We start from the raw sequence: 27896 nt of genomic DNA, 5'->3' as shown, positions 1-27896 counted from the left end.
TCGACACGCAGTGGATTGTTCCAAGTGATCGCAAACGACCAAGATGGAGGCGTCAAGGAAGGTGCAAAGTTTGCCTGTCGCGAGCAGCAAATCATCGTGTGTTTTGGAGGGGCTTCAATTACGTGGCTTGGTAAACAAGATGTTACTTTGTTCCTCTAACGCGTCGCGCTTCATGGCGGAGATACACAACCTTGTGTGTAAACAGAGTCGAGCGGTTCTCGGTCTTTTTTCCTCATGTCCACAAATCTGACTAGAATCAACAAGGCAGTGCGCGAGAGGCATCGATGGTTGGCTGCTTGAAGTTGGCGATTGTTCATCATTGGAGCAGAGAGTCGCCACGCTCCAGCGCTCTGGTACGTGGAATACCAAATGGGTCGTTTAGCAGCCGTTCAGCAGCCCCACGCGGAAGGCGATCGTTGTCGCCTCGTCTGTGCGCGCGGCGCTGAGCTTCGTTCGCCTAAGCTTATTTGGAACGGATCTTTCTTCGGGAATGGAATGGACCCTGAGACGAATTAGGAAATCTGCCTACGGGCATAATGTGCAGCACAAATCTCAAGTTTGATGCCAGTCGCTCCCATTTCGAGTCTCTGCACATGATTGACATGACAGGTACATTGTTCTGTTTCGTCAGTGTTGATTCACCAAGGCACCGACGTCGGCGACTGGCTCCCACGATTCAGATACCGAGAGAAGACCTACGCAACAAAGGTCGACTGGTGTCTGAATAATCCTCCTGCGTTGCCAAGGAAGGTCTAGACGGTCTTCTCCTCATCTGACCCATGGCCGAAATATCTTGATTTCCGAATCTGGACCGTAGGTCACTGGTTGCTATTCGCTCGACAAGCTCATCACCTCAGCTTCGATCAGCTGTTTTATCCTTTGCATGATATCAGTCGAGCCGAGGTGCGCGGTACATTGCTCAGCTGGGTTTTGGAAGCGCCAGAGACGCGCGCAAGTGAGGGCCGTCTCTCTTGAAGCTGTCGGCTGGAGAAACGCGGCTTGGCGTCTTCCAATGAGCGCCACCAGTCATGTTGCGATTGTGGTAGGTAGTGCTACTTCCAGCATGTTGCAATTTTCCGACTGAATCCACAATATTGGGTAAGGCAACCACTTTGCGACCTGTTGGGCGTGAATGAACCATGTCGACCTCTGGACTCGACATTCAGGTCTGCAGGATGTCGGGATGTCCGAGAGGCGAATTCCGAATCCTTTTCGCCTTGCTTTGTACCTGAAATTGGTGCTCCTGTCGGTTCGACAGGTTTGATGTACTTCCGCAAGTCGTAGTAGCTGTACAAACAATTGTTCAGCATCAATTGCAAAAGCACTTGACCTTTCCTACACCACCGCGGAAAAATGTGGCCGGTGCGTAAGGGCCGTTCCGCTGCAGCAGTGCCCTTCAATCCTTGAATGTGCGGCAAACACCTGCAAACAAACACCATGTGCGGAGACGAGATTGAGTTTGTAGGTGCCAAGGGTGCGCGTGGGATGAGTTGAGTGCGAGGTGAGCCCTTTGGCTGGGATTATAGAGTTTGCACAACCATGTAATGACGTTGATGGTCCTGGACAGGCTGAATCGGGCAGCTGGGCAGGGATTCTGTAACGATTTTTTTCTTGCAGTAATTGACTTTTTTGGCTGTCGTCATGCCACAAGGGTCCAATGGTCCGGCCGCAGTAGCACCCAAGATCCCAGATGGAGGCTGTCATTGGCTTTGGACGACGGAAAGTTTCCTTTTGAGCACACAATCTCCGCAGGGCAAAGACTTGGTCAAAGTCAACAGCGACGAATAGGACGTTCAAAGGCGCAGCCAAAGTTTGACAACAGCGGACGATTTGACGAAGAGTCGGTGAAATGTCCAGAGCAAGGGTCGATACGCGAACTGTTTCAGCAGTAGAGATTGCGGAGAGACTGAGCGGCTGAAGAACGCGCACCCGGTCGAGAGGTCAGATGGGTCCTAGACGGGCATAGCTCCGCCTCCAACGTTCATCTCGTGGTTGTTGCCTGTTGGACCCTGATTTGTTGACCATGGTTGTGCTCAACAAGACGTGTATACATACCATTGTCCTTGGCGGTGCTCGCGTCGAAGAGCGGATAACGGTATCCAGAGTTTCCGAGCGAGAAAGACGATGCCTGGAGGCGGCGTAGTCGGGATGGCCGACCAGCAAAACCGTCAATGGCCGTCTCGAGTGTGGCTCAGATGGGGGTTGGTGATGGTAGCTTCGCGATGTTTCTCCGCGTCGTCGCAAAGCGCACGCGGTCTAGACGGAGAGGCCGTGGTGCCAGGGCCCGCGTTCCGCGCTAAATCCGACGCTAGCAGCCCTACGCCGACACAGCCACAGGGCAAGCCACCATGGGTCGCTGCAGGCACAAGGGCCTCGGCAAAGGAGCCTGTTGTCTCTCTGTTTTTTGCGGTGCCTGGAGCTGAACGGCCGCAAGCACAACCCACTCGATTTGTCATGCGCCCAATTTGTGCATCTCGCTCCCGGCTCACGGGCAGACTCATAGCACAGACACGTACACAGACAGGCATCCACGGCCCGCCTCGCCAGATCCGTGGACGTGGACGTGGAGGTTGTCTACTGCCGACAGCCACGGCAACTCTCGACTGGTGACTCTGCTCGGGTTTTATCGTGGACTGCGGAGAAGGCTCGGTCATAACTATCGTAGTCGTCAACTTAGCAAGCATGAGTAATTTGATAGCGAGCGCGATGAGTAAGGATTGTGTTCTCGTTGGTCGTAGAAGCGTCGTCGAGTCATAGATGGGCGGAAGCGGCGCTCCGATATGCGCAGCAGGCTCACGGCGGTGGGGATCGGGCTTTGAATTTTGTCGACAATAATTTGTGCACAGTTAGGTAGTGGGATTAACTCACGAAATCGTCTCGAAGGCCGACTGGACGGGAGTCGTGGTGCGAGCGAGCCCCGGGCAGGGTCTCTCCACAGGTCACGCCGATCACGCGACGGTACGGTCGCAGGAGCGGCTCCAACGCAACGGCAACGGCATGCCGAGAGCCGGCGAGCGTAGTGTTGGGAAACGGGGCGCAGTTGTAGGTCGTCGCATTGAATGCGACGTGGAGGCTATTCTTGGGCATGGTGTAGCGAATGAAAATTTTGGTAGGACGAGTAGTTGCAGGTGCAGGCCTCGATCGCGCCGGAGATGCAGGGTCAGGGCTGACGTCGATCACTGACCTTCCAGAATGCTTGGAGCGGCCATGACGCAACCGAGCATTCCACCCCCAGCGCCTGCTTTTCGCTGCCCTCCTCTCCCCATCTATGACACCTCTGCTTGCGCCCCTAAAAGCCCAACGCTTTCCTTCCTCACTTGGCACACACCCACTTTTCCGCCTTTGTTCGACCTCTTCGACGCCCTTCTGCATTACTGATCACCCATTACATTACAACCCTCCGGCCTCCCCGAGTCAGGTGTTCCCGTCCAACTTTTCCCTTATATTCGCCACCCGTCCCTGACCCCGGGCACTAGTCCCCACCAACCGCCTCGGCTACATCATGCTGGCTTGCTATTCTGCACGACGTCAACACATTACCTTTTCCCACCATCCTTCTGCATCATCACACTTCGACTTCTTCAACAACTCTTCCGCACCATCTTCCAACGACTTTCAATCGACACAACAACCTCGCAACACACAACAGCACATGAGCACTTTCGATTTTTCAAACCCTTCTGCTAGGGTCAACCAGTCGGCAGCTGTTCCGTACGGCAACCTCTCAACCGCCGACCTGATGATGCTCTCAGACGCCAACACTGGAGCGTTTGCATGGAATTCTCTCGACAACACCGCTCTGCCAGTCAATTCCTCTCGGCTACAAGCACCGCTTGCCACCGGCCAACGCTCGCATCGTCGGTCGCCTTCGTCTTCGACGACTGGCTCCAACCTCTCGGCCGCCACACACAACGCGGCGCAGTCCTTCCAATACTACCCTAGCTCCGACCAGACTCCGGCGACACCGCAAGTGCCCAAGGTTGAGTCATCATATACTCTCGGGGATAACAGTTCGAGCACCTTCTCGAACCACCTCCCAACTCCCTCCCACACTCCCACCCAGGACAACTTCAACAACTCCTACTCGAACAACTTTACGATGAACATGGGCACAGACAATGGCATGGCTGCCCACCTGGCGGTCAAGCAAGCCCTCATGGACCAGCAATCATCCAATGAGTCTGGATGCCCCGACTTTGGTCACTCGTCACGACAGTCTGTTTCTAGCTACGGCACCGACTCGCCAGCTACGCCACACAACGGACAAGAGGAGGTTGATGAGCGCTTCAAGGTTTCCTCGAATGGTGAGAATTCCCGCAGGCGGGTCGATAGCTGGGTCGACGATTACTTACAATTCCCGGACGATTCAGACCTCATGAGACAGACGGTGCCAAAGCTCGACCGAACCATGACCGACATCTACGCTGATGAGCTTTACAACCCGAATGTCAGCATTCCTCAAACACAGCCCGCACCACAGACCAAGGCGAACGCGGCACTCCTCTCTCCCTTCCGTTCCATCATGAGCGACCGACTCCAGGCAGCAAACAATGCTCGCTCCCAGTCGCCCGCGAGCTCCTTGTCCCGAGGCGCGTCGCCGTTCAGGCACGGTTCGCCACTGGCTCCTACGAGTCACAACTTCCCTTCGCCTCAGGTGCATCTAGGCACTGCCCAGAGATTACGGGAGCAACAAAAGGCAGAAGCAGACGCGTATGCGCTTCAGCAGAGTCAGCGCCAACCGGATCTGGCCGAGCCAAAGACCATTTCGCCAAAGGATGCGCTACTCGACTACCATGAGTCTGAAGAGGATTCCAAGATGCCGCTGTTTCCCGACGCCAACACAAACGACTATGCGCAACAGATGGATGGCGCCGCCTCGGACGTGTCGTACGGCAGCACCGCCACAAATCAAGGCGGCAACTGGGCGGCAGTCCATGCGAGCTTCCCATCTGTTTCGGGCCCATCGCCACCGCAAAGCGCATTCAGTTTCCAGCCTGCCTCGGTTCCAAATGTCATGCAAGGTCTTGGTTTCAATCAACAATATCGGGCCATGGCCAGCATGCCGGAGCAGACGCCAGAGTTCCACCCGCAGCTGACTTCGATGGAGTCATCGGCAAGCGAGATGCCCGAGTCGAGTCAGAATAGCAACGAAGACACGTCGACGACGTCAACGCAAAAGCCGAGCAGCACGCATGCCGACACGGGCACTTACACCTGCACGTACCACGGGTGCACGCTGCGATTCGACACGCCGCAGAAATTGCAAAAGCACAAGCGGGAAGGACACCGGCCGGCGCAGGCCATGACGCCAGGCGTTGGCTCGGGCATGACGTCAGCGGCACTGTTGGCGCGCAACTCTCAGGCAGGGCCTCACAAGTGCGAGCGCACCAACCCCACCACGGGTAAACCCTGCAACACCGTCTTTTCGCGCCCTTACGACTTGACCCGCCACGAGGATACCATCCACAACGCCCGCAAGCAAAAGGTTCGCTGCGCACTTTGCGTCGAGGACAAGACCTTCAGCCGCAACGACGCCCTCACCCGACACATGCGCGTCGTGCACCCGGATGTCGACTTTCCCGGCAAGCACCGGCGCCGCGGCGGTGGTGGTTCGTACGAATAAAATGTCGACTCTGACTTTTGGCCCAAGTTGGCGGCGCCCTCACCCGCGTCGTCCGGCCGTCGCACTAGGCCTTGGTGGTCGAACCCTGCTGCGCTAGTCGGGCCAATCAGCCGACGGCACACCAGCCTACGTCATGATCACCATCCGCCGACGTCAACCCACGCGCTCCGTCCTGTCGCAAAAACCCTGAGACACGATTATTACCCGACTTGCAACATGATGGCCAGGCGGGGCAGGCAAGCCCTTGACGTACATGAGGCCGCTGTGCCCCGCTCGCATCTGGCCATGACGAGGTGATGCGAGCATCTTGCTTGCTTTCCCGTCGCCCTGTGACGACACCACAGGCGACGAGCAACGGGCATCAAGCTTTGCTTTCCACCGCAGCATTGTCGTGTCGCGCATAGTGCAGGTTGAACCTGCTCGCCCTACATTGACGATCCGCGCATGTCTCCCCAGTTCGGGTTCGTGGATTTCGTCATGCATCCAGGAGTACCACTATTCGTGGGATCTCCCTTTTCCAGTTATCTGCACTTCTCCATATATGCGTCGTTCTGTTTCTATTTTTGTCTTCTCCACTTGTGCATGTATTACTACAACTCCCCTTTTTCTCCTGTCTGTCCGTATCCGGAAAAAGATTTCCTCGGCGTTTTTGCTACATGGCGGCTATCTACGGGGTCACGGTTGTTGGGTTGGGGCAAGTCGCCCGAGTTGGTGCGTCACTCTGCTCTCGCGAGCGGAGCGTCAGCTCCCATCATCTTTCCTTCGATGCTCTTCTCTCTCCTTCGTACACGACATATATGATTACCAGAGCGACGTCTTGATGTGATTGGTTTCGGAGCACCGTCTCTTTTCGATTTGTTTACACCTTTTGTAGAGCGACCACCCAACAAATAGCGAGCGTCTGATGTCTGCTTTTGCAGCTGCTGCGAATTCTATACCACTCTCCTTTTCCATCATCGTCATATCTTCGAGTCAAATTGCTTGCTTGCTTGCCTGCCTGCGCGCGTCTCATCGTCGTTCTTGCCATTGCAGTTGCTCTTCTTCTACGCTTTGAATCAACCTTGAACGAGAAACGACGGATACGGAACGGAATGGAATGGAATGGATCGCGACCTGATGATCCTCCCGCAAATGAAGAGAATGGAATGCCCCCAGTTTGCTTACTTGCGCCTGGCTTGAACGTTGTTGCTTGTGTTTGAGATACACCCTGAAAATGCGCGCTTTTCTTTTTTTTTTTTTTTTCCTTTTTTTCCATGGGTTTTTGGCGATGGTCGGATGGATGGATCAGTGGTTTGGGATTGGGATTGGGATTGGGATTGGGATGGGACTGGATTGAGTCGCTGGAATCGACTGTACACTACATACTTGTATCACCAAAAAGCTGAATGTGGATGTGTCTGGAGAATCGTCTGTTCTATGGTTTTGCGCGTGGTCCTTGAAGCGACATCAACGATGACCCTAATAACCCAAACCTAAGCTGCCACTTGATAACCGACAGACCTGGCCAGCACTGGGAAAGTGCTTGCGCACAGCAATCGTAGACCCACCCACTCACCCACCCACCTACTACATACCGCTAGACAGAACATCAACACTCGGCATCCAGCTATACATTGGCTTCCTCCCCACCACTAATTTCCATGCTCTGCCAAACTGACTCTCAACGTCTAGTTCGCAACGCCCGTGTCGTTTTTCTTTGGCTTCTCAAGTGTGACGAGCGCCATGAAGCAAAGCAGACAGCAAGCGAGCGAGTGAATGGACTGTGGAGCAAACATCACACCGTTCCATATCCTTAACTCGCCGCCTACACACACCTGCTATCTATCTGTCTGTCTAAGGCCGTGGAGCTATAAAATTGCAACCACCCCCCTTTCCTCTTCTTTACGACCTCTCTCGCATCGTTTCGTCCGATGCGAGCCGCCACCTTTCTCTCTCCATCATCTTCTCGGTAGGTGGTCAGATTCATCGCCACTGTCTGCGCTCTGTGTAGGTACCTTGCAGCTCAAGCTTCTCCCATAGCAACGAGAAAACCCCAGAGCAACGAGAAAAGTCCCACAGATGCCACCGCATTCCAACAACGACGGACGCTCTTCCCCGCCGCAGCAAAGCGAACATTTCCTGGGCCCACGCGACCGTACCCGAGGCCTTGGTGTGGGCCTGTTGGAGGAAACTGGAGAGAGAGCCTGCGCACGCGAAGGTTCCGTCCCATCTGGATGTCCACGGCGAGACTGCCTTCCTTTGCTTGATAACGTGATGTGGAATGCTCCACGTGTGGCCAATCCGTCCAAGCAAGTGGACGACGTGCCAGGGGACGAGTGGCTCATGGTAAGAGACGGAGCAGCAACGATTACGTCGTCGTCGAACACCACTATCAACCCGCCGAAGACACCGAAAACACCCCAGGCACAGCCAGAGCTTCTGCCGACGCCGAAGACGACGACGACGACGACGCCCGCGAGACGCCGCCGGTCCTTCCACCGCCGAAGAGTCCTCGGCAGCCACGCCGTCGCGCAAGTGGACGCAAGAGGAGGAGGCGGCCCTTGTGGAGAGCCCGACGTGGGTGCTGGACCACGGCGGCCGCAATGACCTTGTTTTGGACATGTGGAAACGGATCGCAGACCGCATGCAGAGCTTTCATGGTGGCGCGAGGAGCCTGGCTGCTTGTCGTATGTCATGGAGCCGCGGTTTGAGGGCGAGGAGTGGCGGTGATGAGCGCCGGAATCTTAAGCCGGGGACTGTGGTTACTAGCGCTCAGGCAAGGTGGGTTGGAAAGGGTGTTGAGGGCCGTGGAAGACTCGGGAGAGATGAAAGATGGAAAGTGCTTGGATGACGTTCCCCATCAATCATGCTCAGCGCATCTTTGCTTGGGGAAAGTGGCCTTGGAAATTCGACAATGGCTCGGAAGGGGAAAAATGGGCCAGATTCAATGGACGCGGCCAGCGGATTGAGCAAGAGACTTGCTGTACTGAGCGTCGCCAGCTGCTACACAGGCAGACGCGCTCAAGAGCAAGGTCTCTCCGGTTATCACCTTTATGACTCTCGCTCAGTGTCCGGCTCGCGACGACTTCGACGCTTTGGCCGATCGGTGCCAGGTATTCTACGACCACTAGACAGAGTTGGTTACAACCGTAAATATGCTGAACCTCCAAAAGCCAGGAGACGGCAAAGGACAAGACTGGATAGACGCCCCTGAAAAGTGGTTTGAGAAGACGCAGTTGGGACTCGTACACATACTGCATTTGATTCTGGACTCAGTGGTATCGTTCGCGCTTTTGTATAGTTGCTGGAGGCGATGGAAGCTGCTGCATTGTTTGACTGACTGCCTTATTTGTCTTGAGTTTATTGACATATACATTCCTATCGCTCAATCGAACCTACTTTTCGGATTTCCCAAATTTTTACTTGTAACTTTTTGTCTTGACACATGGTAGTTGCCCGCAACACTTCATCCCAAATGGAGCAGCAAACGCAAACTCCAGGCAGACTTGACGCCGCCTACAAATACTGCGTTCGCCTCGTCACCTACAGCGCACCATCTCAAGCAGCCAGCGACACGACCCATCCAAAACCACAACACCGCCTGCAACCCTGCATTGAACATGGCCGCCGCCAACACCTCCGGCAGCAACGCTGGCCGCCCACTTACGAAACCCGAAATGCTCACTGAAGCTCGTGAGTACCATCTCTCGCCCCATCCATCCAAGCTCACGCAACGAACAGGCATCCGCATCCGCAACACCCTCGCCATGCTCGAACACGCCGACGCGCACGGCCTCTCGCCCGCCATCCGATCCGCGCGCATGGAATCGGTCCTGCACCTCCTCGACGTGACCCGCGTCATCGGAAACAATGTCAACGGACGCCGGATGCCTCCTTGTACGATCCCGGTCGCCTTTGTAGTGTAATTGTTGAGAATGCTGATAGGGCTGCAGCGAGCGATCGCAACCAAGCGCTGTTCGACCAGTACGTGAATCGGTTTCAGCCGGCGCCGCAGTGGTGGAGAGCGCTGTATGCGAAGTCGTGCTTCGTCCGCCACCGCTGGGAGAAGCATGTGGAATTGCTTGGTCGGTGAGGGAGGCGCGAGCTGCTTTTGCTGCCGCGCTGGGCTTGAGTGATGGCGCTGTTGGCGGCAGTGGGTGGACGCGGAAGATGGCGTGAAGTGGGCGTCGAGAATATGGCTGGAGTGTATGCGGCAGTTGGAATGGGAGGGAGGGATTGGCTTTTTCATTCTCAACGCGGAGGTGGTTTCTTTCGTGCGATTTGGGCTTTCCATTGTGCTCTGATTTGTTTGTTTTGTTGGTATTGAGCTGTACTTGAGTCTTTGACGTCAACACCACGAACAAACGATCCGCGAAGGCCGAACAGTGACTTGGCCAGCCAGCCAGCGACACTCAACAAGCGCGCCATCAGCGCTGCCACACCTCCAGCACCAGCAGCACCACCGCAACCCGCAGCCAGGGCCCCAATCACTATATATTCAGCGAATGCCGCTTGTCCTCCAACAAGCTGGTTAGCGCAACGGAATAGGACCCAGTCTCAACGTCGTTGCCACCAACACCTTAGGAATTAAACCCGCAGGTGTGTGAGCTATAGGGTGTATCGTCTAAGCCGCGGTTCGATTCCGAGTTGCCTCAAGGGACTATGATTTCTATCAGACTCCTGGCAGCCGGGTTGGGCCAACGTATGTACATGGCGTTTCTTTTTGCTCTTTTGAGGGCTGTCATGTACTCTGCCGCCGCCGCACACCCTGCCACCGCCTACTCACTGCATCTTGTAGTACGTCGTCGCCTCTCAACTCACTTTTAGCCATGTCGGTCTTTCGAGGTCGAAGCACATCTGGCCCAGCGCCGCTTAGTTGCTGCATTTGGCTCTTTTGAAGGCCGCAACATGTCCCCCACCTAGGCACGTCGAGCGACTGCCTACACAACTTTCCTCAAATGTTTTGGTCACCTGAAAAGCCAACCTCCAGCGTCTGGCCACACCGAAACTTCGAAATTCGCGAGCGTCGCTTGAGCCTGACCTCGACAATGTGGACATTGCTCTCATACCTCGACTAGAGAACAGCGTGGTGCCAGCAGGCAACCCACCGGCTCCTGTGGCGTGTAGCCTTTTGGCTCACTTGTTGTCGTCTTGTCCCCATAGCATGTCGCCTTTCGGCTTACTTGTAGTCGTGTTGGGATTTCTAGGTCGAAGCACATTTGATCCAAAGCCGCTCAATTGTTGCTTTTGATTCACATTTTCTGCCTGTGTCCAAAGTCCCTGTGGGAAGTGAAAGACCACTTCCGTTTTGGGATGTGAAGCGAAGCGCGACTGCCTTCTTTCTGCGGCTGCTGTGGGCTGTGAAAATGTGCTACTAGCGGAAGTTCTTTTCTATTATTGTTCAACTTCATCGTCGTCACGGCTGAGGATTAACACCGTCCTCTTTTTACAAACTCATCTTCTGGATGGTTGAGGATCAACACCGTCTTTTCTCCGTAATCACATCTTCATGACGGTTGAAGATCAACACCGTCTTTCCTCCACGACCTCATATCTCTTTCGGTTGGGGATCAACGTCTCTCTTCCACACTCACATGCAAGGTCGTTCTCGGTAAGCGTCCATCCTCTGCTGTACGAGACGAATTCCTCTGACGTATTACCCCAACAGAGCTTCCAATGGCTTCCCAGAAGGACGAAGATGCCGAGGCAGCCGAGAGATTGCGCCTTTTCAGAGAGTTCTGATCACAGACTCCGGAGCTCACTGTCGGAAGCCCAGAAGAAGCCAGAGCATGGAGGTCTGCTTTCCGCCAGCCGTTCAACGAGCCAGTCCACGTTGTATCACCCTACGCTCTCTGCAACCACGCTCTTCCCCATCCACCTTTCCGCGGCATTGAGAAGGCATTGACGAACGCTGGAGGAAGTCCCGAGCCAGCGCCTCGTTCGCCATCGCGCGTCGCGCGCCAACTGCAACCTACTACACCATCCGAGACGGAAGACGCTTATATTGGAGACTCAAACGATCTGGAGGAGAAGGGTTCTGCGGCGAGCGCTTCCCAAATCAGAGACGACGCCTCAGACGAAGACAACAGAGTCAAACAGTCCGCACCACTTGACGCTCACGAGACCGCTGCACCCCAGGGAAACTCTCACGACACTCCTACCGCTCTTGCCAATGCTGATCCGGCTACTGCCACCACCACTGGACCTGCCACCACCAACAACACTGGTCCCGGAGTTGCACAGAGCAGTTGGTCAACGGAGGAGAAAGACATCCTCATTGAGAGTGTCCAGTGGATTCTGGCACACGGTGGCCGCGATATGACCGTGCTCAATATGTGGAAAGCTATTGCAAAGCGCGCAAAGTCGTCTGGAAACTTCAAGAGGACAGCCAACGCTTGCAGGATTGAATGGGGACGGTTCTTTCGGCAAGAGACTGGAATGGACGAGAGGAAGGAGCAGAAACCACATCAGCTCGTTACAAGTGCCCAGCACTAAGCAAGCAAAAGTGGCTATTGGTAGACGCGTTGAACGCGATATTAGAGATACAGTTCAAAGAAGACACGCCCCCAAAATAGATGGAGAAAGAGGCAGTCGGATGCAGAAGAGGACTTGGGCTTGATTCATAAAAGGACTAGGTTATAAAAAGCTTGGAACATTGGATTTGAATTTTGCTTCGGGGCTCCAGCAGTAGCATTTGTAGCATTATTTCCTGTATATTGTACATGGATTCGTGACGGAATTTCAAATACCGCCAAATCGAGGTGGCCAAAGAAGTGAAGAGCCACTTCCGTTTTTGAGTTGCGTGCCATAGCGCGCCTGCCTTCTTTATGCGACTGCTGTAGGTTGTGCAAAATCTGCCTCCAGCAAGAATGGCATCTTCTTCATCCTGCTCATCTTCTTCTTCTTCTTCACGGTCGATGATCTAGACCGTCGCCCTCTTCTCTTTCACCGTTGAGGACTGGGATCATCTCCTGCTACAGCAACATTGAAGACCATTGGTACGTGTCCGTCCTCCCATCATGAGTCGAATCCCTCTAATGAGCTCCCAAAGCGGCTTCCAGACGCTCAAAATGCCTCCCAACGCCGACGACGACCCCGACTTCGAAAGAAGACTGCAGAATTTCAGAGACTTCAGGAGTACGACGCCTGAACTTGCTGTTGGTAGGCCGGAAGAAGCTGGCGAGTTCAGTTGGGCCCTTCGCACGCGCACGATCGAGCATCATGATGGTCCTACCGTCTCCCTAGATGAAGTCGCAAATCTGCATGCCTTCCGCTTCGACGACCACATACCCGTTGCAGACGAAGCCGCGGCGGCAATTCCACCTACACAGGCGCCATATCTCAACCAGCCGTATCAAGCAAGAGCGCCATCCGAGACAGCATCCCTGTTTGGAGATGACACGTCAGCCTGCGAAGACAACCGCTTGCCGGAGACGCCTAACCGCCTTGGTGACGATACCTCATCCGAACGCTCTCAGGAGCATTTCCTCCACACCAAAAACGACGAGCGCCTTCAGCCGGAGATGGACGACGACAGCACATCGAATACCCCAAAATCTCTGCAAGATCGTACTTCCCCTTCTGCTGAACAAGCATCTCACACGGCGGCTCCTCGTATCGACGAGAAAATCCCAGACCTGGTTCAGACTCTTCACGACCACGCCCAGGACGATTCGTCTGCGAACACCATGCATGAGCCATCCACACCCTCCGAACAGACGACCCCTTCCCAGCAGTCTAGCTGGCCACAGGCCGAGAAGGACATTCTCGTTGAGAGCGTTCAGTGGGTCGTGGCGAATGGAGGCCACGACAAGTCTGTCTTGGAGATGTGAGACAGAATCGCGCGCCGGGCGCGAAAGAACAAAATCTTCAAAAGGACGGCAAACGCTTGCCGTATCGAATGGGGACGATTCTTTAGGGAGGAGACAGGGTTTGACGAGAGGAAAATGCCAAACCCTGACCGCATGGTCACCAGCAAGCAGGATCGTCGTTGAAAGAGAGCGAGGAGAAGAACCGGTTGCAGAGACGACGAGATATTAGAAGCCAGAGACTCAGATTATACTTTCAATCAAAGCTTGTCACTCAAAGCTCTCACCATTTCCTCCCATTTCGTATAAACCAACCTGTTATGCCGTCATTGGCAGAGACACTTGCCGCGCCAGAGGCCCGGGATCATGCGCTCTCGGCGATAACAGGTCCGAGTGACAGAAGGAGGGAGCGAGACTAGTTCTCGAAGTCGAATTACCGCGAGTTCAATAAGAGGGTGATGTTGGCTGGATTCAGGGGTAGAGGCACGAGCGGTCGGCAGGGTCAAAAGAATTCAATTTCCACCGAGGGCAGGCGGGCTAGCCAGAGTAAAAGCTTGGTCAGAGAGTAGAGTATCCAGAATAATCGTCTGCACATTACTGATAGCTGTGCGATGGAGAGAGGAATGAGGTCAGAACCAAAAGACGCGAAAGTTAACACTGCCAGGTGCAGCTTCGGCGGTATGTGCTTAATGTTACGGTTCCTCAGGGCACCTGAAGTCGACAAGCTTAATATGGCCCATCGACGAGAAATTTGTTCTTGGTTGGCAGCTGGGTGTCTGGCGGCAGGTGCGGAGGTGGGTGCACCTTCCTCCTGAGCGCGTCGTTGCTGGTGCGCCGGCATGACTTCGCGCGTCGCTCTTCCTCCCAAATCATACAACAACAACAACACTCGCGAGTCGCATTTTTTCAAAATGACGACCCCAATCACCAGCGAAAGCGGTACGACCGCAGGTCTCACACTCTCCCGTCGCACAACGCTCCGAGAACTGCGTTAGTATCTCATTCCTGTCTACTCAACCCCGTCTCATGCAAATCAGGCATCAGCATCCACAAGCACGTCCATATCCTCGAAGACGCCGAAGAGAATGGTATCTCCCCAGCCGTCCGCGAATACCGTATGGAGCTCGTCATGTATCTCCTCGACACGTCTCGATGCCTCGGCACGAGGGCTCTGCCCGCCTCTCACGGTAGGAGCTCAATTCCCTAAACAAAGTCCCTCAACATACTCATAAGTCCCGAGCAGATGAGCGTGAGGAGGTTCTCCTCAACCAATTCGACAGCGAAGTCACTCCACGCTGGTGGAGACGCTACTACTGGCGTACCCTTTTCATTCGCCGCAACTGGGGTCAGCAGCTGGAGCTGCCCTGAGCATAATGGGCTGGCACCACGATCACATCGACATCTGTTCACGTCAACGCTGCAAAAGCCGACTGGTTTAGCTTGATATTGAGGGCAGGACTAGGTTCTTTGAGGGAGACATGAGACAGGGGAATATTGCGGGAACACTTTTATGAATGGAATGGCCGGGCTGGCAAGCCCAATCCTTCAAATTGAGTCCCTTCCTTATATTATGACCATTAAGTAGTAACCTTGAGGAAACACTCCTTGAACACTTCGAGAATCGTCCGGCAACCCGCTGTTGGCGCCACTTTTACTGGCGCATCGGATTCATCCGTCGAGACTGAGGAGAAGACGCGAAAGTGCGTCAGCGAATAATGGGCCCGTACCACAACATCAGCATCTCTTGAAATTGGCAACTGCTTGAAACTACTGGCTCAAGCTTTAAACAAGTTTTTGAGCACCGGCGAGGTGCGCGACGAAGAAAGACATGACAATCGAAATGGCTCTTGGATCAATGGCTCCGACAGACAACCGAACGCGCAGCGCGAAATCCTCCTACCTCCATGTGTGCTTCGCACTAACACTTGACAGGACGGCGACCTCAATCAAACACTCTTCACTGCGCCACATGACGCCGAATACTCCTTTCGCGCTTTCGCCCCACGCGTTGTGCACGCACAATGTCGAAACTCGAGTCCAAGGTATGAATCCGGAATGCGCTGCAGGATGAACGCATGGTAACAAGGACAGCTTCAAATTCCAGCGAAAATGTATTCGCCAGGTCGTCAAATTCCAGTATCTGCTTGGTGGAGTCATGCGGCCGCACTTCATCCCCCTGCCCAGGCCTGAAACTGCAGTGTACTCGGCTCTCTTGCGTACGACAGCAACGCTAAGGCAACATCCGTTCCCTTGTCCGGAGTTTTGTTGTTGTAAGAGAAAGAGTTCCAAGGACAAAGAGCAAGGTACTAATGCCAGCCAACGACGATCGGGATCCCGCGTCACCACCACCTCCACTGCGACAGCGCGACAACTCAAAATAATCCTTTTTCGAGACTAATTCAAGCGTGGTGACAAGGCTGAGCCTCGGAATCTTGGGTCTTCTTCCCCAAACGGTGAAGTGAAGAAGGGTATTCCGGTTGTACCGGGACGAGGCGAGCACCAACATGCGAGAGAACTTGGCCTACGGAAGCACTCCTAGGTCGAATTATCTTATTCGTGCTGCTTTCTCTTCGTTTTTTCTCGAACGCTCTCGAGTGCCGAAGCTTTTATCTGCGGATCGGCAAGATAATCAAGCGGTGGTTCGCAGTTTTGTTCGTTCGACCGGAGTTTTAAATCAGGATTTCGACATTATCCCATGTGTGAAATGGCCACGTCGGCGAATGCTCCTGGTCGCGTTTAATTCTGGTCAATCTGGGGTTCGCATGGGCCCAAGCTGACGGGATACAAGACATCCAGCCCTTGACGTCTGCATATGTGGAAGACGTCGCAAACGTGGTTTTAGCTACCCCTCCCAAAGTGTGTTGGATGTGCAGAGGCGCTCCAGTAAAGCCTTTTGGACCCTGAACCCAAAATCCGGTACACCACCCCAACTTTTTTGCGCAGCAGCTGACCTAAAGCTCAACAAACTCCGCCTCCTCTACTTTAACTACCATTCGCAGAACCTGCATTCCACCGACAATTGCGATAACGAGAATGATTCCACTATGCCCCAAAAAAGCTCTGTGCTGGTCGAAGTCCAACCTCGCACCGTTTCGATTATCGAAGACGACAGGGAAGAGGCCAGCCGCTCAGTTGCCGAGTTTGGCCAGAGCCTAATATTTGTTGAGCTGAAGGTGAGCACCGCAAATTTGTAGAAAAGTCAGTAAAGACTGACTGTTTGCAGTATGGGCGGGGCCGAGCTGGTCGCAGATTTACGCCCAACGACGCCGTCTTTCCTTTTTCCGAAGCTGCACTGCGACGCATTGCTGGCGCGATCGTCGAGGATGACGAGGACGACTCTTCAGAAATTGCGACACCCAAGATGCTGCCAACGCCACCGTCAACCCCACCACGTTCGCCGCTGGTATGGAGCTCGCGCTCGCCCTCCCCAAGTCCCATAGAGGCGACTCGCGCAAACTATCAAGCCTTGCTCTCGCCTCCAATGTCGCCTCACCCCAGCGAGGCTTCGCAAGACGACCAAGACGAAGAGGATTTCGAGGTTGAAAGTCTGGCCAGCGAGGACTTATGGCAGCGCGACCAAGTCGAAGGAAGTCCTGAGTCCGAGAGTCAGGCCAGTAACGTTCCGGAGCACGATCAAATTGACGAAGCAAGCCCTCAGGATAAGAGTAGCACCGGCAACGCTCCTTTCCTCACCACACCCAATACTACTCCTACCTCCAGACGTATCACTCGTGCATCAAGGTCTACACAAAGACGTGGCTGGGCGGCATGGGAAGAGGATGCTCTCAAAGAAAGCGTTCGACACTTCATGTACCACGGAAATGGCCGCGGTATGCTCGCTGTGGACACCTGGGAGGCGATTACTGCGCGTGCTCGGAGGCTACATGGTCTGTCAAGAACAAGCGGTGCGTGTAGAATGCGGTGGAATCGGCGCCTGCGAGCGCAAAATCGGTTCATCGAGTGGCAAATGGAGGATTAGCGGACTCCAGTCACTTCCACTTAACGGGTAAGAAGAGCCGAGTCAACGACAAGAGAATCTGCGAAAGAATCACGGAAGAGGGCGACGAAAAGAAGAAGGCAACACAGAAAATGAGCAGTATGAGCGGTGCGGACGTGGAGGATGGCCATAAAGACGATTGCTGTGAAGGGGACGAAGTCGCACACTGCATTCGCTAAGGCAAGACATCGGGATTGAAGGCCCGGACGGTGGCAGCCAACGATCAGAGGCTGATGAGCAAGAGGAACATTCGTAGCAGGCCGGAAACTTACCGGATGTGTTGTAAGAATGCTCAGGGGGGACTTGACTTCGGGATTCAGAACTTTTTGGCCAGCATTGTTCATTCATGGCAATTCTGATCTTGCATATTGTATAGTCCGAGTACCGAAGCCCCAATTGTATAACGAGCGACGATGGAGGTCAGAATCTGACTTTGAACAAAGACTTTGTTTGAACGCCGTGTCCAGTGGGCGGATACCCCTGAATGCGCTCTACTCAATGTGAGCGTTGTAGAAGCGAAACACACTGACAAGGGGCCCGCTCTTACTAGTCCATTTAGTTGTCAAGCTTCTGGTTCCAAGCTCTATGAAGTGGTTGCTCAGTTGCGTTCCTTCCAATTCAAGCCGGATTTGTGAATGCTTCTCCTTCACTTCACAAAGTCTGCTTGATCTGGCAAGACCATGTTTTATGCCCTTTCCCAAAGCCTTGGAGTGAAGCCTGAGATCCGTAATTCACATCCACTGGCGCAAAACCTCGGAATCTTCTGCTAGGTTTTGATCTTGACATCCTCAACCAACACCACCACCATCATCGCCATCCTCGCCGCCGCCTTTCAACCACCACCACCACCATCTGAACAGTACAAAAGGAGGCCCATCATGAGCGAAGAGGCCTCTTTTCCCACCGAGGAGCGGCCACGGACCGTGACAATCTTGGATTCCGACGCCGAGGCGGGAGGCGATGTCTCTTCATTTGGAAGTCGCCGTTCGCAGCTGGTGGAACCTTTGGTACAATCATGAGGCTCTTCGTGAATGATAGTGGTAACTAATTTTTTCCAGGTTGGTAGGGGCCGTGTCTACCACAGAGCCACCTTCAACAGCGGCCCGTTTCCGCTTTTTGAAAATTTCCACGTGGAGAATGCCCCCGACCAACCCTTTGCGGAAGCAGAGTCTCTCGAGACGGCTGAACAAAACGATCCATCACCGTCGCCGCCAAGAGTCCCATCGACGCATCCAACCCGCTCGGCCTCCCCAGCGTCCTGCTCTTCCTCGTCCTCGTCCTCCTCATCTCCATCTCCTCCGTCTTCTCCCATCGTCAACCCCCTTCCATCTTCCACAACTACTCATAGCCGTCCCTCCGCCAGAAAGGCTCCTCCGTATGCCAGCAACGCACCGTCGTCTACCAACGGCACATCGTCCTCAATCAACGGCAATGCGTCTTCAACCAACAATCCCCCGTCCTCTAGCAACGACGCCCCGTCCTCCATCCCCCATTCTCCATCATCCACCAACGGCACTTCGTCTTCTTCCAACACCACTACGTCTCCCGCCAAAGCCACTACGTCTTCCGCCAACGATACTCCTCCTGGTTCAAGAGCCATCAATCGCCCCTCCACCACCAACGACTCTCGTCCAACTCCTACCCGGGGCTGGGCAAGATGGGAGGAAGAGGCTCTCGAAGAGAGCGTTCGGTACGTCGTGGATCATCAGAACGGGCGGAGCATGGGAGTTCTCCGAATGTGGGAAGTCATAGCGGCACGTGCCGCGCAAAACCATGGTCTTTCAAGACCCAAAAAGGCTTGTCGTATGTGGTGGAATCGAAAGCTCAGGGCCAGGACTCAATTCGACGAACGGAAGACGCCAAACCCGGGCCAGCTGGTCACTTGCGCGCAAGAGGCAAAAAACCAAGGGCCGAACAAGAGGTCTCGTGAGGATGATGATGACGACGACGACGACGACGACGAAAGAGGAGCGCCGAAGGGAGGTAGGATGATACTTCGCAAGAGAGGACGGCCGCTGAAATAGGAGAAAGATGCCGATCAGATTAGACGGGACATGGTTCAGGGCTTGGCTATTGCTTCCAAGGCGCTTGAAATCAGATGGAGGACGGGGCGCCGAACTGAATTGATGCGGCCACTGGGGGGCAGGTGGAACAGGACTTCGAAGGCAGTTGTCATGCTCGGTTGACAGACATATTCTTTGCATCTATATTCTTTTTCTCTTATAGGGGTCACAGGGCTGGCAGAACACAAAAAAGAAGCATTTGAGCAGTGGTATTTAGAAAATTCATTCTTCCTTATAATCTCTTTTATTCATACGATGAAGCAAGGTCATTTCATCACTGGTGCCTAAGACGCGTGCCGGATGCGATGAAATGGGAAACTGCGCCAAAGGACTGGCTTCGATGAGCGCAAGACGCCAAACCACGGTCAACTGGTTACATGCGCCCAAGAGGGAAAGAAGGACTCATCCAGAAAGAGGCGCCGTGTGGACGATGACGACGACAACGATGATAACAAAAGAGGCGCACCAAAGGGCACAAGATTGAGGACTACCAACTGTGGACGGCTGGTAAAGTGAGAGCGACGCCGCGGACTCAATTGAGTGGGAATTCAATTGGACAAAGGGTTTGACCGGCAATCGTTCGTTCTTCTCTTCCTTTGGCGGACAACAGGGGATCGAGGGATACATATTGACCGACAGATGTAGTCTTGCTGGCCTCTTTCTGGTGCTGGCGGACGAGACAGGGGATTTCGCAGCATTTTTATCCCAGAATATAACCTTGTTTTAGTGTTAAAATTGGGAGACGAACGACCTTCCATGTATTAGCAAAGCAGCAGTCACATTCACTTACACTGTCGAGAGCATGATCTCTGTATATGCGGAAGTCGCCCGTTTTGCCTTCCTTTCGGCTAATCAAGTGGATTTGTGAAAAGAAATCTGCCGTTCACTTCCCAAAATATTTGTAGTTGCGCAAAATCTTGCTACCCGCTCCTTCCTAGGGGTTTTAGCTGAAGCTCATGAAGCCTTTCACACCCGCTCCGCCTTTTCAGGTCTTGAATTCTTCTACCGCAACATCCTCCAAAGCTCGACCACCAGCATCACCACCATCACCCACACCTGCATCTCTTTTTTCCTGACTGCTCCTCACCGTCCGCACATCCTCCCTCGACATCATCGGTATTAACGGCACTGGAAACTCTCATCGTCCAACCGGAGCGATGGATTCCAGCACTCCGCAACAGCTCTCCACCAACGTCTCCAACGATAACCCGCGTACTGTCACTGTTGCCGACTCGGATCGTGAATTGAGCAATCTCGTGGCTTCGTTTGGTCAATGCCGACCAATGGTCGAGATAAAGGTTAGACCACACGGCCTCTGGAAGATTACGGCGCTCACTGACTGATTTTTTCCAGTATGTCAAGCGTAGATTGACGCCGAGAGACGACGCGTTTCCACCACTTGAGGCGACGAGAGATCACGCGGCCCTGACCGGAGCCAACTTATTTGAGCACAACTCCGTGGAGACGCAAACTTCGGAGCGTACCCTCGGAACCGCATCACCATCTCTGTCTCCTCCGCCGCCTACACCCGAGCAGGAGCAATCGCTTGCCCTCACCCTCGAAGACAACCCAGAGCCCAATCGCAGCGAGAACTCGATCCTGACATCGTCGAGCGATAAGAACGATCCGACTGACGGTCCCGAGGAAGATGATGAAGACGGCCACGCCCAGACCCATGCTCCGTCTTCTCCATCCCCTTCAACTTCTTCGGAATCATCCTCCGACGGACACGACCCTGCAGAGCCATTCCCAGCTCCAGCTCCAGCTCCAGCTCCAGCTCCAGCTCCAGTTTCGAGGTCCAAACGAGGCTGGAGTCTCGCCCAAGAGTGCGCTCTTGAGGAGAGTATTCGGTTCGTTGTGGAGCAACAAGATGGCCGTAATGAGACGGTCTGGAGAATGTGGCAGATGGTTTCGGAGCGGATGGAGACTCTGCACGAGTTCTCCAAGTCCAAGGGAGCGTGCAAGTCGTGGTGGGGCCGTTGGCTCCGGGAGGAAACAGGGTTTGATGAGAGGCAGACCCCCAACCAGGCACAAATGACAACGTCCGCTCAGGGTGGAAGTAAAAGTGAGGGCTAGGGGAATAGATCCCAACGACGATGGAGACTGAGAGGATGGAGGAAATTTAAACAAGGGCGGGATTGGTTGCGCCGGCCCACGTGGTTGGCCCAGGAGACTTCAGAAGGACTTGGGGTTTGCAGATCAATATTCATACATTCTTAGCAGCTGCTTCATCTCTCAAAAAGCTCTCTCTATTATTTTACAAAATAATCTCCACCCACGCTGATGCTTCCATTGATTCATCGTCATCTTTCGAAAGCGACTTTCTAGTCGCCAACCCAACCTCTACTCCAGTCTCAGCTTCCAGGCGCAAGCGGGGCTGGTCTCTCGCAGAAGAATGCGCTCTTGAAGAGAGCTTCAGATTCGTCATTGAACAATGGGAAGGTCGGAGCGAGAAGGTCTGGACAATGTGGGAGATGGTCTTAGACTGTAACGACAGCTTGCATGGCTTCTCTAAGGACAAGGGGGTTTGCTGATTGTGGTGGAACCGTTGGCTCAGAGTTGAGACGGGTTTCGATGAGAGGAAAACACCTAACCAAGGACAGATGGTGACATTTTCACAAGGTGGGAACAAAAGCTCCGGCTGAGAGTAAGAGGGCGGCAAAGTAGGCGAGTAGGAGTAAGTAAGCACTCCCTACTAATCAGAAGCCCTGCACGGGACATCAGTGCCCAGACCTCCCATCCACCTTCCCAATTTCTCCTGCGCGTCGAGCGTCGAACGTAGCAAACAAAAAATCTCGAATCGTCGACCAATCGTACGTCGAGCGCGCAAAGCATGATCTACGCTAGTGGCAGATCGCGCCTGCCTACCACAACCGCGAAGTCAACTTCGAACGAAGCAGTCACAGAATCTCGAATTGCCGGCCAATCAGATGGCGAGCACAAGCAGGTCCAAGTGGCTGGATGACGTCGCGTCTTCCCCTGCCGGTTTGCGGATGCTGAAGACAGCAGGATCCGTGAAGAAGGGAATATCCACGACGAAAACTGGACGATAGAGCAAGAATGCGCCCTCGAGGAGTCTGTCGACCAAGTGGTTGAGCAGCAAAACGGTCGCGAAGGAAATATTTGCGAGTGTAGGAAATGATTTCGGAGTGCCTCGACACCTCGCATTAACTCTCAAAGACTAGGGAGGATCGGAGGCTAGTCATATCGTTTGGAATCGATGGCACAGTGAGGAACCAACCTACTTCGACGAGAGAAAGACGCAAATGCCATCAAATGTCGTTCAGCCCGCCCAAGTCAGCAAGAAGAGCCGAGCGAAGAAATAGGGCTGAGGAGCGAAGAGACGAGATTAGAGAGACGAAGACGTAGACAATTAAGACGACCTGGACGACAGATGAGAGGCCGAAGAGCAGGAGGAGGATTTGGACGACAACGTGGATGACGACAAATCGATCTTCGCTTGTTTCAACAGAGGTGCTTCGCAGGAGGTCTGCGTTTGCGAATCACACTAGATGAGCAAAATTTTGGAAAGAAGCAAGCTTGCCTCTTGACTTGCACTTGCCTATTCGCTTCGGATTCGGCTAGGCTCTTCCTCCACCGTACGACCGCCAGATCTTGACCTCAACCACCAACACCTTCAACTACTCAAGCTATCACCACCATCGCTAAGATCCGTCTTCCCAATCTCTACTTTGCTGCATTCCAAGACCTCGTCATGGATCCACCGGGCTCCTCCATTCCAGAAGAATTCCCAAGGGTCATTGGTATCTCAGAGACCGAGGTCGAAGAAGCAGCTGGCCTCGTGGCCGCATTTGGCGACTACAAAGCAGAGGTTCAGCAGAGGGTAAGCTCTTCAGGTCCCCAGAAAGTGATGACAGACACTGATCCTTCCCAGCGTGGCTGGCGCAGATTGACATCCAGTGGTGCCAGAGTTCCGATTCTCGATGGTCCATTCGATCCAAGGCGCCTGCAACTGGCTGAGACAATCTCGTCGGGCAACACGAGGACAGAGGCTACTCCGCCATCGACATTGCGTCCAGCGTCGCCCAATTTGTCACTTCCGGCACCTGCCCACAGCCCTCCATCTTCACCGACTGCAAGAGCTCTCGATCCTTTGATTCCGTTGACAACATCGCAAAGCAGCGAGACCTCTACTGTCGACCGAGAGGAACATGCCGACGTCAACCCTCCGAGCCCTCGTTGGAGCACCTCTCCCTCTACTTCCACCATCAACTTTCCTACTCCCTCCAACATCGACTCTCCTTCTCCATCCATCAATGGCTCTGCTCCTCGCGACAATGACTCTCCTTCGTCTACTCCCTCCCACACCACGGTCAGTTTTCCACTTCGCAGGACGACAAGAGGTTGGGAGCTTGCAACGGAAGCTGCTCTCGATGAGAGCGTGCGCCACATGATCGAAAACGAAGATGGACGGAACATGCCCGTCTTCCAAATGTGGGATCGGGTTGCCGAACGCATGAACAATTTTCATGGATTTACGAAAACTGCAGGGGCCTGCCGGATGCTTTGGAACCGTCGGCTCCGTGCGGAGACAGGCTTTGACGAGCGCCAGACTCCGAATCAGTATTTGACCACCTCAGCTCAGTAGAAAGAGGGTCGGGAGGCAAGATGAATACTCTATGGCAAGAACACCGGGACGGAAACAAAGACAAGTGATGCAATTGTGAGAAAGCATCAGAGGATGTCACTCTCGAGGAATTAGGCCTGAAGTAACCAAAGGGAGGACTCAAAAGGACGATGCGGAAGAGCTGAGGGTGTCCATTGACGTGGGAAGAGCGATGGGATCGAACGTGTTTTTTTTTTTTTTTTTCCCCTTGTCTCCATCGCTTTGAATTGCTCGGACGATTGGTTCGTCGGACAACCAGAGGTCTTGAGGACTTACAGCTGCGTTCGCACGACAGGTACTAGATGACAATCCGTCAGATATATTTATCACTCATTGAGTATAGAAATAGCTGGTCTTGCTTTGCTTGAATTTGGAATCCAATCGAATTGATTACTGCTGCCGAGATTCTGCCCTTGTGCATCAGCAACGGTAACCTTTCAAGGGGAGAATGGGGGACTTTCACTTTCCCTTTCACTCTCGCTTTGACGTGGTATCGATTGCTTCGTCCAGGTGGTGCTTGGCTGACACTCCTTCTACGCGTCGTAGCCCAACATCGCCTTTCTGAAGCTACCTTTTTCTCAACTTGATAGCGGCAATCCAGATCAAGCCTCTTGACAGTCCTCATATCATCCCACCAGCAGACACACTTCAGCCATGTCTGAATCCCACCCAAAGATCATTCAAATCTCTACGGGCGACGTTGAAGAGGCAGACGACTCGGTGTTCGCATTTGGCAAGTACCACAACGTGGTCCAGCAAAAGGTCAGAATCGAAGCTCCCCGAAACACCTTTTGGACATCACTGACTATTTCCAGCATCGATTGCAGAGACCCAGGACCATATTGACCGCTCAAGGCGAAGGCGACACGCTCCCATTTCCCTTCAACAGTCCTGCTCCGACTCCTCAATCGACAGAGACGACTCTTTCACGCGAGACCAGTCCTGAGGATCAACCACCGCCGGCCTCGCCCGCCAATCCACTTCTGGTACCCTCTTCTCCCTCTCTGTCTCTTTCGCCAGTACAGCTTTCGCCCGCTCCCCCAACCCGCGACTTGACGCCGCTGCAAACTAGCGAAGTTTCCCCCGACGGCCACGAGAAGCAATCCGAGGCCAGCTCTTCAAGCCCACGCATCAGAGAATCTCCTTCTCCTGAAATCACGTCCAACACCCCGAGCAACTCGCTTACGACCAACACCCCAACCGCCCAGACTCCAAAGCCGAAAGGGGGATGGACAATGGCAGAGGATCTCGCTCTTGAGGAGAGCGTTCGCCATGTCGTTGAGAACGAGGATGGGCGCAGCATGAAGGTTTTCAATATGTGGGACCGTATTGCTGAGCGTCTGAACGATTTACATGAAGTCCCCAAGCCCGCTGGAGCTTGCCGGATGAGGTGGAGCAGGAAGCTACGTCAGGATACTGGATACGACGAACGCCAGACTCCCAATGCGAACTTGGTGACTTCTGCACAGTAGGAGGTTTCACGGACTAGAAAGGTCTGGAGTGACGAGGGAGAGACGCGAAAAAGGCTCAGACGACATGCGAAGGATATGGCAATTGGAGGGCCTCGAAAATGATCGGGGTGATGGCAGACGAAAGCGGACAGCGCGCCATAGGACGGACTGCGTTGAGATGGAAGAACTAAGTTGAGACGGACGAACGAGAAGGTGGATTTGCGGCATTCTTGAGAATTCCATAATAGTTTGCCTTGGGCTGGCCAAGAGAAAGGACCTTCTTGTTAGTATATTTTATGGGAGTGATTAAATTTTTCAAACCCTATCAACAGATCAGTAAGCTCGAAGACAAGATCATCTTAGATCATGGTGAGGACGTACAGTAGACTCAGGCAGGCGGTGGCCCAAGTCAGTCGATTCCTGCCTGAGGAATCCTGCTCTTGTGCGTTAGCCCTCAATCTTGAAGGACAGAACGATGGCTTTTAACACTCGCCTGACTGTTACAAAAGTCATCACGGTGCTCTGTCTTCTCTGCGCGCTCTTTCTCCAAACCGACCGTCTACAGGCTCCACCTCTCAACACCTTCAGCTCTTGACACTTCCAGCTCCTGACAACCACTTCAACTCCTCAATCACATCAACAGTGCTCGACTGCATCTCAACCATGTCCGAGGGCGGCGAAGCAGACCGGCCCAAGGCGCACAACCACGATTTGGAATCTGAGGAGCGCCCACGACTCAATCTGATCTCCGTCGAAGATGCTGAAGATGCAGCCAATCTCGTTGCCAATTTTGGCAGGCAGCGCTCAGTCTTTCAATCTCACCGAAGAGCCCGCCGATACACCTCCCATTTCCCACTGTTTGAAGCAGAGAGACCCGTCCCAGATGATTCGATTGCGCCCGCCGCCTTTTCGGAGACTCGCTCTCGTTCATCCACCCCACTACTATCCCACACGACTTCAGCCGACATCCACGAGGCTGGAGCAGTCGTTGAAGACCATCCCAGCGAGACTGCCGACGAGGCCTACCACCACGGTGGCGCAATCACTCAAAGCAACTCGGACAGCAACAACATCCGGTCTGGTGTAATGCGAGAGCCTGCAGCCGAAGGAGTTGTCGAGCCTCGTGGCGGTGAGATTGATAGCCGAACCGACTACCCCAGCACACCAGGGACTTCGAGCACTGAAGAAGTCAGCGACAATTCGTCTTCTAACAACGAAAATGAGACTGCGCGAGGTCTCCAGGCTCCAACTACACCGGTCACCCTGAACACTGCCGAAACGCACAACACTACGTCCTCCTACACCGAGAATGCGACTGCGCGAACCCTCCAAGATCCTTCTACAGCGGCCACACGGGGCACTGCTGGAACCAATAACGCAACGTCCTCACGCACCAGGAACTCGACCGCGCGAGCCCTCCCAGCTCCTTCTACACCAGCCACATCGACAAGGGGCTGGACCCCAGAGCAAGAAGCTGCACTTGCCGAAAGCGTGCGCTATGTCGTCGGAAATGGAGGCCTTGAAGAATTAGTCTGGCAGATGTGGGAGATTATAGCAGAGAGGGTCAATGAGGTGCATGGCGTGCAGAAGACAATGTCTGCATGCCGGAACTGGTACAACAGGAGGCTGCGGAAGAAGACGGGTTTCGACGAGAGAAAGACGCCGAACCCAGACAGCCTGGTCAGCTGTTCACAGGAAGGGAAGAAGAAGGACGGACCAAAACGAAAAAAGGACGATGACGATGGAGATGAAGACGACAAAAAGGCCCCCAAAAGGGCGAGGATGGCGGCCAGCAACCTGGTCAAATAGGCGTCACAGGTGGAGTTGAAGACGGGATGGCGCTGTCAGTTTTTCACCAAACAAAGACCCAGGAAGACGATTAAGAGATGCCGAAAAGGCCGATTGCGACGGCTATGAGGTCAAGAAAACTAAAGTGGGAGGGCTAGACCGATGGAGCAAAAATGGAGGATATTGGACATGGACGGGAAGATTGCGTCCGGTCAACCTTTTCTTTTCAGACAGAATTTCCTAGCAGCCATCAAAAGACTCACCTTTCAAGAAGAACCTTAGACCCAGGAAGCCCATGGTACATTGAAGTGAGTCAAAACGGCTAATCCAAGTGATGCTGTTGGTGGACATTTTTGAAGTGTTTCCTGTAGGAAGAACTTGGCTTTTGGAGCACTTACATCTGTATATCCTTACACCCGCAATGATCTAACAACTCCAAGAAGGAGTTATTTCTGCACTTTGCCCCTCACGAGTCAGATGCTTTGATTCTCGAGAGCCTGCAAATGAGCATTAGCTCAGTCAAATTGTAAGGCAAGCGAATCCGTTGGTTCACTTTCACT

At 53.8% G+C, this 27896-nt stretch overlaps 12 protein-coding genes across 12 annotated transcripts; 10 read left to right on the top strand and 2 right to left on the bottom strand.

Annotated features, from left to right (window-relative positions):
• Positions 1-1803: 1803 nt before the first annotated feature.
• BKA78DRAFT_62011 (uncharacterized protein) lies at positions 1804-2949 on the bottom strand. The gene is made up of 2 exons (XM_066893485.1): positions 2869-2949; positions 1804-2656 (listed from the first exon to the last, which is right to left on the bottom strand). The coding sequence occupies exon 2, from the start codon at positions 2652-2654 to the stop codon at positions 2169-2171; it is 486 nt and encodes a 161-aa protein (XP_066738719.1). The 5' UTR covers positions 2655-2656; positions 2869-2949; the 3' UTR covers positions 1804-2168.
• A 1174-nt stretch (positions 2950-4123) lies between these two features.
• Positions 4124-4837, top strand: BKA78DRAFT_259669 (uncharacterized protein; the record flags this gene model as incomplete). The annotated part of the gene is made up of 2 exons (XM_066885393.1): positions 4124-4336; positions 4385-4837. Coding segments are annotated over 2 exons (666 nt in total), but the record flags the coding sequence as incomplete, so codon positions are not given.
• A 489-nt stretch (positions 4838-5326) lies between these two features.
• On the top strand, positions 5327-5623 carry BKA78DRAFT_259569 (uncharacterized protein; the record flags this gene model as incomplete). The annotated part of the gene is made up of 1 exon (XM_066885385.1): positions 5327-5623. One exon carries the CDS (start codon positions 5327-5329, stop codon positions 5621-5623), a length of 297 nt encoding a protein of 98 aa, XP_066738717.1.
• A 3445-nt stretch (positions 5624-9068) lies between these two features.
• BKA78DRAFT_363520 (uncharacterized protein) lies at positions 9069-10030 on the bottom strand (the record flags this gene model as incomplete). Its single annotated transcript, XM_066892488.1, has 3 exons — positions 9069-9211; positions 9270-9902; positions 9937-10030. 3 exons carry the CDS (start codon positions 10028-10030, stop codon positions 9069-9071), a joined length of 870 nt encoding a protein of 289 aa, XP_066738716.1.
• A 1081-nt stretch (positions 10031-11111) lies between these two features.
• Positions 11112-12112, top strand: BKA78DRAFT_363518 (uncharacterized protein; the record flags this gene model as incomplete). The annotated part of the gene is made up of 2 exons (XM_066892487.1): positions 11112-11213; positions 11351-12112. 2 exons carry the CDS (start codon positions 11112-11114, stop codon positions 12095-12097), a joined length of 849 nt encoding a protein of 282 aa, XP_066738715.1. The 3' UTR covers positions 12098-12112.
• A 509-nt stretch (positions 12113-12621) lies between these two features.
• BKA78DRAFT_300482 (uncharacterized protein) lies at positions 12622-13434 on the top strand (the record flags this gene model as incomplete). Its single annotated transcript, XM_066887209.1, has 1 exon — positions 12622-13434. One exon carries the CDS (start codon positions 12622-12624, stop codon positions 13432-13434), a length of 813 nt encoding a protein of 270 aa, XP_066738714.1.
• Positions 13435-16454: 3020 nt separating this feature from the next.
• BKA78DRAFT_300481 (uncharacterized protein) lies at positions 16455-17586 on the top strand (the record flags this gene model as incomplete). Its single annotated transcript, XM_066887208.1, has 3 exons — positions 16455-16583; positions 16634-17315; positions 17372-17586. The coding sequence occupies 3 exons, from the start codon at positions 16455-16457 to the stop codon at positions 17584-17586; spliced, it is 1026 nt and encodes a 341-aa protein (XP_066738713.1).
• Positions 17587-18285: 699 nt separating this feature from the next.
• BKA78DRAFT_357625 (uncharacterized protein) lies at positions 18286-19431 on the top strand (the record flags this gene model as incomplete). The annotated part of the gene is made up of 2 exons (XM_066892251.1): positions 18286-18414; positions 18466-19431. 2 exons carry the CDS (start codon positions 18286-18288, stop codon positions 19429-19431), a joined length of 1095 nt encoding a protein of 364 aa, XP_066738712.1.
• A 1196-nt stretch (positions 19432-20627) lies between these two features.
• BKA78DRAFT_357624 (uncharacterized protein) lies at positions 20628-21546 on the top strand (the record flags this gene model as incomplete). Its single annotated transcript, XM_066892250.1, has 2 exons — positions 20628-20768; positions 20824-21546. The coding sequence occupies 2 exons, from the start codon at positions 20628-20630 to the stop codon at positions 21544-21546; spliced, it is 864 nt and encodes a 287-aa protein (XP_066738711.1).
• A 1639-nt stretch (positions 21547-23185) lies between these two features.
• BKA78DRAFT_300478 (uncharacterized protein) lies at positions 23186-24079 on the top strand (the record flags this gene model as incomplete). The annotated part of the gene is made up of 1 exon (XM_066887207.1): positions 23186-24079. One exon carries the CDS (start codon positions 23186-23188, stop codon positions 24077-24079), a length of 894 nt encoding a protein of 297 aa, XP_066738710.1.
• A 672-nt stretch (positions 24080-24751) lies between these two features.
• Positions 24752-25569, top strand: BKA78DRAFT_383999 (uncharacterized protein; the record flags this gene model as incomplete). Its single annotated transcript, XM_066893084.1, has 2 exons — positions 24752-24859; positions 24913-25569. The coding sequence occupies 2 exons, from the start codon at positions 24752-24754 to the stop codon at positions 25567-25569; spliced, it is 765 nt and encodes a 254-aa protein (XP_066738709.1).
• Positions 25570-26211: 642 nt separating this feature from the next.
• BKA78DRAFT_300476 (uncharacterized protein) lies at positions 26212-27357 on the top strand (the record flags this gene model as incomplete). The annotated part of the gene is made up of 1 exon (XM_066887206.1): positions 26212-27357. The coding sequence occupies one exon, from the start codon at positions 26212-26214 to the stop codon at positions 27355-27357; it is 1146 nt and encodes a 381-aa protein (XP_066738708.1).
• Positions 27358-27896: the final 539 nt, after the last annotated feature.

Source organism: Phyllosticta capitalensis, assembly GCF_038381095.1.
Source record: "Phyllosticta capitalensis strain CBS 128856 chromosome Unknown BKA78scaffold_13, whole genome shotgun sequence".
NCBI classification, from domain to species: domain Eukaryota; kingdom Fungi; phylum Ascomycota; class Dothideomycetes; order Botryosphaeriales; family Phyllostictaceae; genus Phyllosticta; species Phyllosticta capitalensis.
Note: the sequence above shows the minus strand (reverse complement) of the source record. Positions and strands in the feature narration are given on the sequence as shown.

Excerpts from the sequence above, each read along its gene's own strand:
- BKA78DRAFT_62011 (XM_066893485.1), bottom strand. The coding sequence starts at position 2,654 with ATGACCGAGCCTTCTCCGCAGTCCACGATAAAACCCGAGCAGAGTCAC.